This window comes from Panthera pardus, unplaced genomic scaffold (genome assembly GCF_024362965.1).
Source record: "Panthera pardus isolate Hobbes unplaced genomic scaffold, ASM2436296v1 HiC_scaffold_2, whole genome shotgun sequence".
Taxonomy (NCBI): Eukaryota; Metazoa; Chordata; class Mammalia; order Carnivora; family Felidae; genus Panthera; species Panthera pardus.
The window spans coordinates 58,233,234-58,249,651 of NW_026526765.1; the positions used below are offsets into that span (position 1 = coordinate 58,233,234).

The 16,418-nt window shown below is 41.1% G+C and overlaps 1 protein-coding gene across 19 annotated transcripts in view; it reads left to right on the top strand.

The window, feature by feature from the left end:
• The window catches only part of TENM2 (teneurin transmembrane protein 2), a 1,291,038-nt gene that overhangs the window by 1,075,653 nt on the left and 198,967 nt on the right, over nt 1–16,418 (top strand). For all 19 annotated transcript variants that reach the window (XM_053907069.1, XM_053907085.1, XM_053907075.1 and 16 more), the window contains one exon: nt 9,475–9,680. In XM_053907069.1, coding sequence (XP_053763044.1) covers nt 9,475–9,680 — 206 coding nt within the window. The remainder of the gene's footprint in view (nt 1–9,474; nt 9,681–16,418) is intronic.

Consider the following 16,418-nt stretch of genomic DNA (forward strand, 5'->3'; position numbering starts at 1 on the left):
CTCAAAACCTATCACTCATTTTAAAGTCAAAGTGTCCTCTATATCAGAGGTCAGCAAATAACATCTCATGAACCAAATCAGGCCAGCCATGTGTTTTTGCAAATAAAGTTTTATTGGAGCACAGCCATATTCATTCATTGCCTATGGCTGCTTTTGCACTACAACAATGGAGCTGAGTAGATGCAACAGAGATGAGATGGCCCACTAAAGCATAAAATATTTGTACCTGACCCATTATGGAAGTTTGCCTACTACTCTGTATCATTTGCAAACCTATGTCTGCTCTCATTGGACTGTTCTGCAACTATAAATTATAGGAGATGAGGCAGAAGAGACCAAACTCCCAATAGATCAGCCTTTCCGTCTTGACCAAGGGTTGGGCATATTTTGGGTAACACTGCATCGACAGATTCTGTGTAACATATGACTCTAGAGTTGGTCCAGCTGGTTACAACTGTCAGCTCCATCACTTAGCTGCTTGAACATAAGCAGGTCATTTGTCCTCCCTCAGCCACCAATTCCTCATCCATAAAATGGAACTCCTCACACTTGGCATCCAGTATAAAGGAGACAGTGCTTGTAAAACATGGTGTGTGGCATCAGGCAGTTAATAAGAGATCCGGGAATACTAGTTGTCACTGACATCATCATGCCATCTCTCAGTTACTCCATTTAACAAGCATCCACGGGCTGACACTTCTTATGAGGTATTGTAGTTTCCGAAGGTGAAGGCTGCCTTCAGAATGTCAAGATAGAGAGTCGTTCTGCTTCATCTTTTCCCTTTGCCTTCTAAGAATTAGAACCAACCCAGATGTGGAGACTTCTTCCCAAACATTTGCTTGATGAGGTCAGTGGGAAGCAAGACTTCCCATTCACAAGGGCCAATGTGCAAAACAAGCTGGCCCGTTCCCCACAGCATTATTTGTCTCACTGCAGCTTGAGTTCCATCACTGCCAGACTGTCTGTTTTAAGCCCCACCATTCTCGGTTTATAACTCAGCTGTAAACATTTATTTGTGCCTGGAGCACATTTCTTTCCTACCCTTTGAAAAAAAAAAAAATCAGAATTTCCAGATGGTATGCAAGTTGGAAAAAAATGGCAAAGACTGTTATTCTGTTTAGAAACATGTTTTTCTACACTTGCCCTTTCAGCAAAAACTTCATAATGATTTTTACTAGTTGGCTTAATGCATGGTACTAGGAGCCAGATTAGCAGGGAGGTTGGTAATTCTTCCTCTGGCTCTTGTCAGCCTCTCAATGAACACAGCCCAGGGTTTCAAAATGATCACTTCTCTACATGGGGCTTTTTCAAAGTCAGTGAAGTTCCCAGAAGGGCAAGGGGTGGTTATGTTTGAGCCAACCATTACAATACTGCACGTCTACTGGCAAATATACCAATAGCCTACATACCAATGTAACAACTCCTCTCAGTTTGGAGGCCATCTTATTCTCCCTTTGTTACATGTGAGTACTGCTTACGCACTTCATATTGCTGATTTTAGCTTCTGATTGCTACCCACAACCCCGTTCTAAGTTGTATAATTTCTGTTGTACCTGACATCATTGTGGGTTGACATGGGTATTAATAGCAAGATAATCTATCTCCCTCCCTAGTGCATTTATCCTCACTTGTGCTGGCACGTTTCTCTTTCAGAGTTGACTTGTACATCCAGAGGGTGGTCCCTGCCACCTGTTTGGATACACACCTCTTTGTATGTCTTGTACTTAGGCCAATGTCCGAAAAGCAGCCAACGGGGTGATTAGAAATGTGGGTTCTGGAAGCGTTCGTATTTTGGATCCCAGTTCTACCACTTAAGAGCTGTGTGACCTTAAGCAAGTCACTGTATTTTCATGGTTCTCTAATCTGAAAACCAGAAAAGTCACAAACATATCAGGAGATGGCATGGCCAGCAGTAACCACTCAGTAAATTTTAGCTGCTATAAATAACACTAATAAACTGAACTACATATTAATGCAGAATCATGCTCACCTGAATGGTCAGATAAATAAATGTCTGTTAATTCCCCTAGTGGCAAAGAGTTGGCCATTTTTACCTAAGGTGACAAATTGGGTTTCAAAAGATGTAAAGGCCACATGTAGTCCCAACTGCTGAAGGATTTTATAAAAATCATTATTGCTGTGTGATGTTGTGAATACATCATGGGAGCAGTGAACACTGAGGATAGAAATCTATTCCTGAAGAATAGCCAGCCAGCAGCAGGGTGAAGGCTGATGGGCTGATTCAGAGGAGCTGTAGTGTAAGGCAGTGAATCTAATGTCCTTAGGAGAATCTCTTTGCCTATCTCTTGGTTAAACAGAAGCTTCAGATGGTTGTCCTGATTCCCAAATAAATGGAAACGAGGTGTAATGACTGAAGCAATAATCTGAATTCAACTTTATTTGCAATAGATAAAAATATGTGAGGCAGAATAATCTGTAAGGCAGATTTATGCTGAAGTGCCTCTGGAGTTCGGTTAAGTTTAGGAAGTATTAATATGAGGTTTCATTTCCCGGCTATGACTATGAGTCCATTCCCGTTATCACTTGTTTGGGGAATAGTCTCGCTGTTTCCATAAATGAATTATGGCAACATTTTCTGAAATGATTAGCTCCTAATGTGGCTATGGAAGGCTGTCGTTTTGCTTGACATCAGTCTTATTTAACTGGTTGGAATTTTAGGTACGTGTTTCTGAAATAGGCAATAGCTTCACATTTACATGAGCACTCTTCCGTGGAGTTATAGAGGTGGACTATCCTATAAAATTGATCATTTAGAGTGTTGCCTCAAAAATCCAAGAAATCTCATCTTTAAGCTGGAGATGAATCAGCCAGAACCATCATGAAGCATCTGCTTTTTAGGGCAAAATGATCATCATCTCCACTTTTGGTCCCGCATCTCATAGATAGGGAGGAAAGTTTGACATAGAAGCCGCAGCTCAGGGAAATGTGGGTGGGACTCAGTGCGATGCTCAGTCACTACCCAGAACCCAAGGGTGGTGGCCAGTCTTTCACTGAATGATTATGGGATGGCTGTTTAAATCTTCTCCTGATGCCACCAATTGAAGCCCACATTGAGTCCCTGGGACCTTGCCCTGCTGCCTGGATGAGGGATACTGGGGGTATGATATGCATCCCAACGTTTGATGTTGAGCAAAAGTTACCTAGCGCTATAGTAGATGCTTGACAAATATTTGTTGCGTCAAGTATGAATGAATGATCTCCACAACATTGCTTGGGACACTTGTTAGTCATTGTTAAATAAAATCTGGCAGCTTTTTGCTAAAGTAGGCTCCAGAAAGTTGTCTACCTGAAAAGCAGCTAGAGTATACAGCAACACGGGCAATTTGGAACTCGATCTTGTGACTTTGTTTTTTCTGCTTTTAGCACCTTCCTTCACGTGACTGGTCCCTCCTTATCTATAGACATATTGATCACTCATTGAATATTGATTTCAGCTGCTCTAGAAAATGACTTCCTGCTTCACTGAGTCCTATCCCACCCTGTGGCCCTTTATCTCATTGTTACCTACACTAGTTCATTGTACCTATGCTGGGCAGCCTATATTTTAACTATACCATCATAAATTTATACTCTAAATCTGGGGAAAATAGTTATGGCTGTGTTTGGGTAGCATAACACCTGGGTAGAAAGATGTAGAAGTGCCACAGATTGGGTACTACATATGTTACCCTGGTTAATCCTCAGAAACCACCCCATTATACAGATGAGTAGACAAACCCAGAAAAAGGGAGTGGTTAGCCCAAAGACAACAGCTAGTGGTTGTCAGAGCTGGGATTCAAACCCAGGGCTGACAGCTTCACTGTCCAACATGCCTCCTGAGGTCTCAGATCTTCTCAGTAAAGGATAGAAAGTGTGATTACTTTGCTTCCTTGTTGTCTGTCTCTCAGTGGCACCCCATTAGGAATTAGCCATGTTGGGGTCCTAGAACACAAGCAGGGCCAGGGAGAGCCCAGATTTAGATCCTCCTTGGTGGGACTGGGAGCCTGACTCAGGGTGCTGGCCTCCTTGACCTTCAGGAGCAGCACAGATCTTCACTCCTGTTGGACACCAGCCTAGGGATTTGACCTCTAGGAACAGAGCTACTGAGACCGTTCCCCACATTGGCTTCAGCAGTTTACAAATGACAGCTTTCCTATTTATGTCTTTCAAGGCAATGTTTGCATAACATTTTTTCCTTTCTTATTGTTTTTAACATTACAGAAGTTTTGCACACTCAATTTATTTTATTTTTTTAACGTTTTATTTTTGAGACAGAGAGAGACAGAGCATGAATGGGGGCAGGTCAGAGAGAGAGGGACACACAGAATCCGAAACAGGCTCCAGGCTCTGAGCTTTCAGCACAGAGCCCGACGCGGGGCTCGAACTCACGGACTGTGAGATCATGACCTGAGCTGAAGTGGGACGCTTAACCGACTAAGCCACCCAGGCACCCCTGCACACTCAATTTAAAGATGTTTTTTAATTATGTAGAAAAGGTTTTTTTTCCTCTGTTACAAAGAATGTTGTGTAACAACTGGCAAATTTGAATCAGATCTTTAAGTTAGAAATACATTGTATCAATGTTAATTTACTGTTTTTAATAATTGTACAGTGGCTCTGAAAAAGAATGCCTTTGTTTTTAGGAAAAACACATAGAAGAATCAAGAGGTAAAAGGAACAACCTATCTGTAACTTATTCTCCATTCTTCAGGAAAAAAACAGAGAAAAGAAAGAATGATAGAACAAATATGTATTAAATTTATGGAATCTGGGTGAATGATATGCAGGAATTCTTTGTACTGTTTTCTAAAAATGTTACTGTAAATCTGAAATTATTTCAAAATGAAGATTTTTTTATATAAAAGTATTGAAAACTCCACTTTGCAAAAGCAGAATTCAGTTGCCATTATCTGGAGAATTTACTTTGAAAGTAGTCACTAGCTTTTAATAGTAATTGTAACTTATGTTAAACGAATTGAATTTGTTAAAAGTGAAATCGGATAACCTCTCCTCCCTCCTACGGACCACACACACACACACACACACACACACACACACACACCTCACACACCACACACACTCTTTGTAGCATATATCCAGAGATGACTCACCCCTCCTCACCCCCTAGCTCTCTCTGTTAGAACACAGTAGACTACAGTGTAATGTCCCATATGATACTCTGAGTCCAAACCTCTCTCATGTAGATAAAGACCCTGAGACTTTGAGAGCTAGAACTGCCTCAAACTAGTCAGCGCCTTAGTAGCAAGGAGGGAGTTCAAACAAACAGTTCATTTACACCCCTGTTTCTTTCCACAAAAGGTCCAAGGTTAAATATCAGGAATAAGACCCTTCGCTTTTGGTTGTTATCTAACAACCTTTCCACCATATTCCAGTCTCCCTGGTTTGCTTATTTATCTATAAGGTTTTATACAAAAGGTACATTAAGAGTTTATTCATGATTTTTGAAGAGGGTTTTCAGTGAAGGTTCCTTTAAATAGTAAATTTCTCCATAAAGCTTTCAAGCTTTTGGTTTTACTGGGGGAGGGGGGGAGTCAGTTTACATGCAACTTTTCAAAGTAAATCTACTTTAAGGCACTCATTTTTATCTGGTGGTCACAGGGGTTATGTTAAAACACCCCAGCAGCTGGGCAGGTAAAACTTGATTCAGTTCAGCAAGCATTTATAAATCATCCATGGTTTGCCAGGTGCAAACCATATAGAACCCAAAGATGCATTTGCACCTCTATCTGACCTCAGGGAGTACAGTGTCTAATATGAGAGACTTACGAAGGCAAGCAAAATCAATTATAGGACCTAACAACAGGTGCTGGACCCTGCAGTAGACTTAAGTGTAAATGCTATGAACACTCAGAGAAAGAGTCTACTTATTTGTTGGTAGGAGTGAAGGCTGGGTGTAAAGGAAAAGACAGCATCAGTGTGAAGGTGCAGCTGACCTGGACCTTCATTTCAGGGCTACTCAGTAAAACAGGTTTATCAATAAAGTAATCATACCAGCTCTGGAAAGTCCCACCAAAAATCAGTAGTGGGAACAGATCCCAACCAACAATTTTACACTTGTTCCCATAGTTAAGTCTATTCCAGAAGAATTAGACACTGTCTCTTGATTGGTAGATATACAAATATATAAACATAGATATACACATATACATAAGCATATATATCACATATCCATGCAATGTTTTTTTTTTCTTTTTCTTTTAGAAAATCTTTTACTCTAGGGGCCCCTAGGTGGTCAGTTGGTTTACTGTCTGACTCTTGATTTGGGTTCAGGTCATGATCTCACAGTTCTGAGATCGAGCCCCACAACAGGCTCCAGGATGACCTGCTTAGGATTCTCTCTCCCTCTCTCTCTGCCCCTTCCCATAAGATACTCTGCTCACACGCACACACATTCATTCATTCATTCTCTCTCTCTCTCTCTGTCTCTCTCTTCTCTCTCTCTCTCTCTCAAAATAAATAAATTTTTAAAAAAGGAAAATCCTTTACTCTAAAAAGAAAGCCAGGTGCTTTCCCATATAGCTCTTAATTTTTTTATTTAATTAAATGAAGCTAACTAGCATATATTTTGCTATTATTATGTGCCAGGCTCTGTACAAAGCCCTTTGTACACTTCCATTTGTTACTCCCACCCTATGAGATAGTTACTATAAAGAAGAATGGAGACCCAGAGAGGTTAAGCAAATTGCTAGAGGTCCACAGCAAGGAAGAACCAGAGACAGAATTTAAACCCACTGTGTCTGGCTGCAAAACCTGTACTTCATCACCCAATGTACTTCCTCCTTTAGTGGATTGGAAATGAAGAAGGGGAGCATATGAAATCCTAGGAGGAGGTGTGAATACTGAAAAGGCAGCCTGTACTCGCTGATGGTAGCAGCTAATTTACAGAAGGTGGTGTCCTGAAGTTGGGTCTAGTAAAAGAACAGGGCTCCCACTGCTGTACAAACCAAGCCCCTGAGGCTCCTTGTCTGAATTCCTCCAAAGCAACCATTCTCTGGCAGCTGGCTCCCTTGTGAATCTCTTACATCCTCATTGGGCTTGACATTATCAAAATCCGTTTAGGTTTCAACAGTAGATTAGCAGGCTCGTGGGTGCTGATTTCCTGCTTCTTTTTCATATCCTGTCATTAACCCAGCAACCCCTGAAAGCCCAACAGACATGAAGGAAAGCCCATCTTATTAAGTTTAAAGATGAATAATTTCTTTAAAATTCTTTTTTTATTTTAAATGAATTTCTTTAACTTGTTGCCACACTGTGATTGCTGGGTTTATTTTTGGTTTCTATCAGAGGCCCCTAAACTATTCTTCCCCAGGGGTCTTTTTTATTACACCTCTTCCTTACTGGGTCCTTTTTATCATATCCCTTCCCCCCAAAGACCCTAATGTGGGGGAGGGGGAAGTCTGCCAAAAGCAGCATTTTTACATACAAATTAGTTTTCAAATTATAATAATTAGAGCTTCTGATTAATGGATAATAACAAGTATTTCCCCCTGGACATGCCATTATTTCAGCAAAATCAACAACACTCCAGGCTGAGAGCCTTATTGATAATAATAGTAATGGTAGCTAATTTTTATTTAGGACTTCTGTTGCGCCTAAAATTAAGAGCTTTGCATGCATTAACTCATTAAATCCTCACAACAACCCTCTGAAATAAGTAATAGTATCCCAACTATTCAGATGTGGGAACTAAGACATAGAGAATTGATACACTTAGCAAGTATCAAAGGTAGGATTTGAACCAGGGCAGTCTCCGCCCAGAATCTCTGTTCTTCCATACCATGCATTATTCCTCCCCCTACAGAGAAGTATTCCATGTCCATTATCCACATAAACATGTTTGAGGAATAAACCATCTAGTTCCATCTAAAGGTTTGACCCACTCGGGACTTACTATCTATTTCTTTCCTTAACGATATTATGTGACGAGAGCTTCCAAACTTCCCTCAGAAACCTGTTCCCTAGTTTTGTTTTTCTAGAGGTCAAGAATTTCTTCTTACAATCTCAACCATTGTTTCTCCTGCTTTATTTTAAGCCCTTGCTGACTTTTTATTTGATCCCCTATTGAGCTAAATAAAAATGAATCATTACCTCTCTTGTTTAAAAAGAAAAAATAAAAAGGAAAAAAAATAACGTCATACCCTCAAGTCATTCTGTGTTTTTCTTTTATAATTTAGATATGGAAAACCATCAGAAATCCAAAAATTTCACCTCTCCATTTTACAGATGGAGAAAGTAGCATCAAGGTCATTTATGAGTCTTGTCTTAATGCAGGGGCCAGAATAGTGACAGACCAGGTCTGCTAAGTCAGACAGCTTCACTAACACTTTGTGCCAGCCTTCAGCTGCTTGTGGTTCCCACAACCTCTCCTGACCATTCAAATCTTTTACACTGGACTGTTGCCAAATATAGATAAATATTTTCTCAAGAACCCATCCATTCCAGAATGCAGAAGGGAACTTGATTCCCATCCTTTGCCCATTGGGCAGAAGAGGTTTTCCAATCCACAAGGCCATCAAAGTGATGGGTTGAAAAGTGAAAAGTCCCCCAGAACTTCTTTCAGAAGTCCCATTTGAACAAATCACAAACGACCATGATAAAACTAGGTTCCATCTAGGTTGTGTTCCCATTTAAGGGATCAGGGAAATGAGACTCCAAGAGATTAACTGCTTTCCTTGTGTGACTACTAGCAACTCCCAGATTTTCCTGAATTCTGTGCTTGCAAATAAAACCACCCTCAGAAGTTGAGAAGGTACTGGCGAGTTCATTGCTATTAAATCCTCTTTAAAAATAGGTATTTCTGGAACTCCTTTCACTAAAGTTTTGAAGGAAGCTCAATGTGGGCAACCAATATTTTCTGTATTAGTGATTTCAAATGCAACAGAGATGCTATGATGATGCCATGACAGAGGTGTGATTTCCACAGTGTGCTTAGATCCCTCCTGCTAACTCAAGGAAGGAGTCACCCCCAATATTAGATCAGTCTGACATCAAGTCCTTATTTTCTACAGTTATTTACTTTAGACTAATTTTTGTTCACAGTTGCTTCTTTCTATTTTAATTTATGAAAATGTCAGAGTATATTGGACTTGTCTATGGCTGGAAAGAATAATTAAAGGCTACAAGAATTAGATTTGGTGCCAAATTAATATCACTCTCTTCTCCCCTGCTGATAATTTTACACCCCAGTCATATTTGAGGTTATTGGAAGCTTTACCTGTGCTTCCCAGACTCCAGCTCTTACTATATTTGGTCAGTTAATACTAACCAAAGAAGTTTAGAAAGCATGGTGCCAGTATTTCACATGCCCTGGGTTATGAGTTTATACTTAAAGACAAACTTGCCATGAGTTTAATAGTAATTTTTTTGAAACTCCTGGCATGCAATTAAACAGAAATGTAGAACCAACAAATGTGTACAGATATCACTGACTTGATGTCAATTCCTGCTTTCCAGTGTCCTGGTCATTGAAAAACAGCAGCATAGACAGTGGTGAAGCAGAAGTTGGTCGACGGGTGACCCAAGAAGTCCCACCAGGCGTGTTTTGGAGATCACAGATTCACATCAGTCAACCCCAGTTCTTAAAGTTCAATATCTCCCTTGGGAAGGATGCTCTCTTCGGTGTTTACATAAGAAGAGGACTTCCACCATCCCATGCCCAGGTATGAACATACTTGATATAACTATGAGTTTTAAAAAATTACTACTCACCCACTAGGATGACTATTGTTGGAAGTTGGACAATAACAAGTGTTGGCAGGGTGTGGAGAAATTGGAACATTGGTATGTTGCTGGTAGGAGTGTAAAATGGTGCAGCTCCTGTGGAAAACAGTTTGACAGTTCTTCAAAAAGTTAAACATAGAGTCACCATCTGACCCAGTAATTCCACTTCTAGGCATATACACAGAGAATTGAAAAGGTTATTTCTCATAAAAACATACACATGAACATTCAAAGCAGCATAATTCATAATAGTCAAAAAGTGGAAACAACCCAAATGCCCATGAACTGGATGAATGGATAAACAAAATGTGATATATGCATACCGTGAAATACTATGCAACTATATCAAGGAATATACTACATATTATATACTATATTATATTATATACTACAACATTGATGAGTCTGAAAAGTATGGTGTTAGGTGACAGAATCCAGATACAAAAGCCCATATATTGTATGATTCCATTTATACTGTCAAGAATAGGCAAATCCATAGAGATGGAAAGGGGATTAGTGATTGCCAGGGGTGAGAGAGGAGGGAATTGTTACTGACTGCTGGTAGGTATGATAGGTTTCTTTTAGGGATGTTGTAAATGCTCAGGAATTAGAGAGTGGTGATAGTTGTACAACATTGTGAATACACTCAAAAACTACTAGAATGTAGGAGCATCTGGGTGGCCCAGTCAGTTAAGTGTCCAACTTTGGCTCAGGTCATAATCTCACAGTTTATGAGTTTGAGCTCAGTGTCAGTCTCTGTGCTAAAGCTGGGAGCCCGGATCGTGCTTCAGATTATGTGTCTCCCCCTCTCTCTCTATGCCCCTCCCCAAATTGCTCTCTGACTCTCTCTCAAAAACTAAATAAAAAATAATTTTAAAATTAAAAAAAAACCACTACTAGAATGTAAAATGGCATAGTTTATGTTGTTTGTATGGTGTGTCCAAAAAAAATAAATAAATAAAATAAAAAGATAACATTCCTACCTGAAGAAGTCAGCTTTGCTAGCCCTGGGGGTGAATCCTCAGGCACTTTTCAGGTATTCTAGTTATTGTATTAGTTTGTTAAAATATCACTAGGAGACATCCCAGTGAATTTAAAAAGAGTTGTGTAACACTGACCAAAATTCAGCCATTTCTCTGTGATTTCTGTTCTTCTGTTCTACCCTCTACTGAGTTCCTTGGGACATCCTTAGCACTTTGAAAGTCAGATTATCCCATGTTGGGAATGAAGAGACTGGATTAGAGTATGAATTTCATTGTCTCTTCTCTCACCCCTCCTTTAATTTGTCCTGGCAGAGATTTTATTATATACCCACCATTGGGGATAAATTAACACCCACCTAGCTTGGTTTTCTTTTCCAATAAGAATTGCATATCCTGAGAAAAACCACGTAGGGCTTTCCCGCCTCATTTGCTTTCAAATCCGGAAAGTACATAAAGAAGTACATTAGGAAAATACCCCAGTGGAAGGAAAACTTCCTTAACTACCCATTATATGCAGTCAAAGATGACTTTAAAATGTGTTGGAAAGGTATTCATCTAGAAAATTGAATTGAAAGAATTGCGAGCTCTAAACCCATTGGCAGATGCAAAGGCATCAGACCACCATTTCCTTGGCTTTGGCTCCTGGCAGACATCGCTAATCACTAATCGAGGGCTGCACTTTGTCCTCAGTGATCTCAATGCACAGATACCTCCCACAGAACCCTCAAGGCAGCTGCTACCAACTGACCAGTGTTGGCTCTCATGATGAAACTTATTTGCAGCCCCATCTTTACAACCTGAAAGTATCACAGAGCCTTAGAGGAGAGCTTTGGGGGCTTTTTGTTTTCTGTTTTGTTTTGGCATACACAGTCCATGCTATAGGGACCAATATGTAAAGTAGTAATCAATAAATCCTCCATCCATCCACCCATCCAGAAAAATATTTATTGGTTGAGGCACTGATTATTCAGGGATGAGTTAACACAGCCCCTGACCAAGCAGAACTCCCGATACAAAAATTGTATCTGCTCTTCAAAGAGATTCTCATCAAGAGAAAGAGAGGAAGTGGGCTGACAGGAATCCCTGTGGCATTTCTGTAACTTCTGGCAGGCAGCAGGGTGATGCTCTGGGAAGTTAAGTAAATTGTGAGGTGGTCTCCTTGACCTTCAGGCTCCACTGATTCTACTACAGCACCACTTGCAGTGTTGGTGAAATCTGCTTATTGGCCTTATTCGAGTAAATATGAACATGCCTCTGGGCACAGCTGAGAATAACTTTCCTCTCAGCCAGTTGGATGCAAGGTGCTTTGCTGGAGAAAAACGCTTCTTCCCGACACTGTTCCAAAGCACTGTTATCCCCCTTCCCTTGCATGCTCTGAACAACTAGTATCATGGAAAAGCAAATGATCATGGCAAGTCAAGTAGGTAACTCTGTAACTGAGTGATAGTGGACAGCAGGCAGAAACATACTCTACCCAGTTTCCCTGCTGTTCTGACATTCAGGACTCAAACCCTCAATGACAATGTCTTTTCTTCTTTTGTGGCTACACCACACTGTCCATCTCCTGCCAGGCTAGTGATTGTTCTAGCGGTCGTCCTCTCAAAATAGCTCCACTCCAGGGACAGCCTCATCACAGTTCAAGGGAAGGGAAATGAATAGGCATGGGCTGATGTACGCTGAGGGTTTCAGTCCAGCTGCCAATTTGGGAGTTTAGCGTGTGTTACAGGGTCAAGTAAGCGAGACACAGTGCAGATACTTAGAAATTCACAAGACAGGTACAATATAGGGACACTTCTTAAAAAAAAGAAAAAGAGGAAAAAAAAAACAACTCCCTACACATTCTCACATTCAGTCACTGTCATTACATGCATTCATGTCCATTTGATGAGGTACATTTCCTTGAGGAGACGGTACTTAGCTCCTTGCAGGGATAGGTGACTAACTCACATCTCGAACCATTATAGAATTTCTCATTTCTATTGGCATATCCTATCAAGGAACATAAGTTCTATGGGGATTGGCAGTGTAGCCAAGGTGACTCATTTGAGCTGGAAAGAGAGAAAGAGAAAGATATGGGGAGGCGGTGGGGGGGAGGGGGATGACTATGAAATTCTATTGGCTGTGTTGCATGAAATAGCTATGCTTAAATTTTATTGAGTATCATGCTTTGACCAAGAGTCTACAAGGTTTAGTATCCTTGTCCAAGGATATTAAATACAGAAGAGAATCCTTTTTTACCTGCTTAAATTTCTCAAGAATCAGAGTGTGTCCCAGTTGACTTTTTGAAAGTGGCTTTTTACAGTGGTACAGAGGCAACATGGCATAGGGGAGAAAGTCCTGGAATTGGAGAACTCAGAATGGAAGCCCTGCTACATATTAACCAGGAGACCTAAGCCTTGTCCCCTAACCTCTTTTATCCTCCATTTCTTTGTCTACCTACCTTACCTGGCTCACAACGTTGTTGTAATTATACCACCACCACAAAGGTAGAATGGGAAAACACGCTGTAAACTAAAGCACAATTTAAAAAAAATACCAGATACGAGTGTTTCATGGTACTAAGAAACTCTGTGTGGCCCTAGCAAACACTGTATATAGATGAGTTATTATGCAAATACAGCTTTTTAAAATTAATTTTCTAGTGTTTTTCCCTTCTTATGGAAGAACAAACTGTGTTTTTGTTGCAGAAAAAAATTTCTAAACACACAAACAAAAAGGAGCAAAAACACCCATCATTTGAAGCAGTCCCCTTTCGATAAATGTTTACATATGTTTTTGCTACAATAAAATCTCTAAGTTGTAGAGTGGGGGCAACCTAAGAATCTAAATGACTTAAAATAGTAGAAGGCATTTTTTGTTTACCAGGGATGATTTCACCCTCCCCTCCACCCAGATTCATTCAGCAATGTCTGGGGGATATTTGTGGTTGTCACACTGGGCCAAAGCTGCTACTAACAGCTAGTGGGTCAAGCCTAAGGATGCTGTCACACACGCACAGGACAACCCCCAAACAAAGAATTATCCCTCCCAGGATGCCAGTAGTGCTGAAGTTGGAAACCCCACTTTACACGTTCACATGGATGAAGGAAGACTTGGTGCCAGGTGAGCCTCATTTGGGGACACAGACCCGTGGAACTTCCCCTATCCAGGCTTTACTAGTTCCCTGTAGTGAAGGAAGGTAGAGCATCGTGGACTGCTTGGATATTCCCCTTGTCTTGCGGACCAAAGCGAGTCCTATCCTAACTTCAGTGGAGCAGGAAGTGCAATCTGGTGTTGACCCAGAGAAGTGGAGCACTAGATACATCAACGAAAAGCCCTAGTGACTTGCAATAAAATGTTGGGATACCTGTCCTTGTGGCTAGTGTTTGTGTGCACCCTTAATTCTTTCCCTGAAAGTAAACCCTTACAGAATTAATATGGATTGCTAAATTGTCCTTCTGTAAGTTTACACCAGTTACTCTCCATATATTCTTACCTACCAGCAGCAGTGTGCCCATTTTATTTACCTGAACCGTTACATGAGCTGAATGCTACCGTTGTTTAATCTTTGTCCATTTGAAAGGTAGCTATTACATTGTCTTTGAAATGCAATATTTTGACACTCTCCATTGCATTTTTAAAGACCAAGACAAAAACAAAACAAAACAAAGTCGATATAAGCCATTCTCAACCGACCAATTTGAATTCTTACGGGGAAGGTGAGTGAGGAAGCCTAGTGCATCTTTCCAGGTATTTGAAACCCTACAAACTGTCAGATTTGCTCAACCCCAGTTCTAGAAAGGATACCGATCAGACTTAAAGAAATAATAATAATCTGACCTGGCTACAGTGCTGAACATCAAAGGAAATTTTAAGGCTGTTACTGCAAGTCAGGGTCTTTGGTGGTTAAGGCAGTGAGCAAGTTTGCTTGACAGTTTATCACTGATTGCTACTGATATGTCAAGCCAAGTAAAATCCTTTGTGAGAACAAGTCAATAATCGGCAAATGAGGTACATGATTAACCTGAGACAACAAGATGCACTTACCGCTTGGGAGCCCTGCTGAGACTCACCTTCTTCACAGTCCTGTTTAGCAAATATTAAAAATGTCTGTTTCATCACTCAGACTGATGGAGCCATGAGCCCAGTGACTTCCAGATGGAACTTGGAAGCAGAGGGTGGGCTTGCAGCTCCAGCAGATTTCTTAGAGGGAGATACTAAGGATTGTATGGCACTGAGATAGAAGTAGACATTGTCAACCCCTGGTGCTTTTTACTGAGAGGTGTCTGTAGGATAAGAAGTAAACTAGCCACAAGGCACAATAAACAATAAAGAAGAAGTATCTAGGAGACCACCAATTGCCCCATGATCATAGGAAATACATGCAAATTTGGGAGATGGAGCATGCATGGACCACGATAAAATGAGCTAAGCAAACATTCCTATGTGTCTTCATCAGCAGAGTTCCCCTATATGACATTTTGTAAAGCAAATTTATAGATGGTGATTAGTGATGTTAGCTTCTGCCCTCTCAGGTTTATCCCTTTCCAATTTAGAGCCTTTTAAAAAACATGGTGTTGTTTTTTTTTTTTTTTTAATTTATTTTGAGATAGAGCAGGAGCAGGGGAGGGGCAAAGAGAATGAGAGAGAATCCTGATCACACTCCACAGTGTCAGCACAGAGCCCAACGTGGGGCTCCATCCCATGAACCATGAGACCATGACCTGAGCCAAAATCAGGAGTCGAATGCTTAACCAACTGAGCCACCCAGGTGCACCTGATTCAGAGCCTTTTTTAAAAGTGAACTCTCGGGGCGCCTGGGTGGCGCAGTCGGTTAAGCGTCCGACTTCAGCCAGGTCACGATCTCGTGGTCCGTGAGTTCGAGCCCCGCGATGATCTCGCGGTCCGTGAGTTCGAGCCCCGCGTCAGGCTCTGGGCTGATGGCTCGGAGCCTGGAGCCTGTTTCCGATTCTGTGTCTCCCTCTCTCTCTGACCCTCCCCCATTCATGCTCTGTCTCTCTCTGTCCCAAAAATAAATAAAAAACGTTGAAAAAAAATTTAAAAAAAAAAAAAGTGAACTCTCACTTTCTGTGTCCCCTTCTCTCTCACCCTTGTGTGTAAACGGCACATAGTTGGTTTTTTTTAATGTTTACTTTTTGATATTTGAGAGAGATAGAACGCTAGCAGGGAGGTACAGAGAGAGAGGGAGACAAAGGATCTGAAGCAGGCTCTGTGCTGACAGCAGAGAACCCACCGTGGGGCTTGAAATCACTAACCCACTAACCGTGAGATCATGACCTGAGCAGAGTCGGATGCTCAACCGTCTGAGCCATGCAGGTGCCCCTACAGCAGGCTGTTTCAATTACAGATGGGACTGGCTAGGTCCCCGGGACATGGGGACACTGAGTGCTCTGAACACACTGCTTCTTTCACCCTGCTGCCATCTCTGCGCCCTCTCAGTGCCCACTAACCAGTCAGATGGGATCTTCCTGGATTTTACCCCTTCCTGTGGAGCTGTGAGCTTCATGCAGAGGGAATATCAGGGTTTGACTGTCAGTTTGCAAAGCACATCACATAGTGATTTAACTTCATTTTGGATGGAGGCGTATTTTTACAGGTGTGTTTTTCAGACTCTTCCTTTCCCAAAAAATCTGAGATATGGAGAAAGGTTTTGTGAAACCAAGAGAGACTTGGTTTCTTCTGTATTGGATTAAA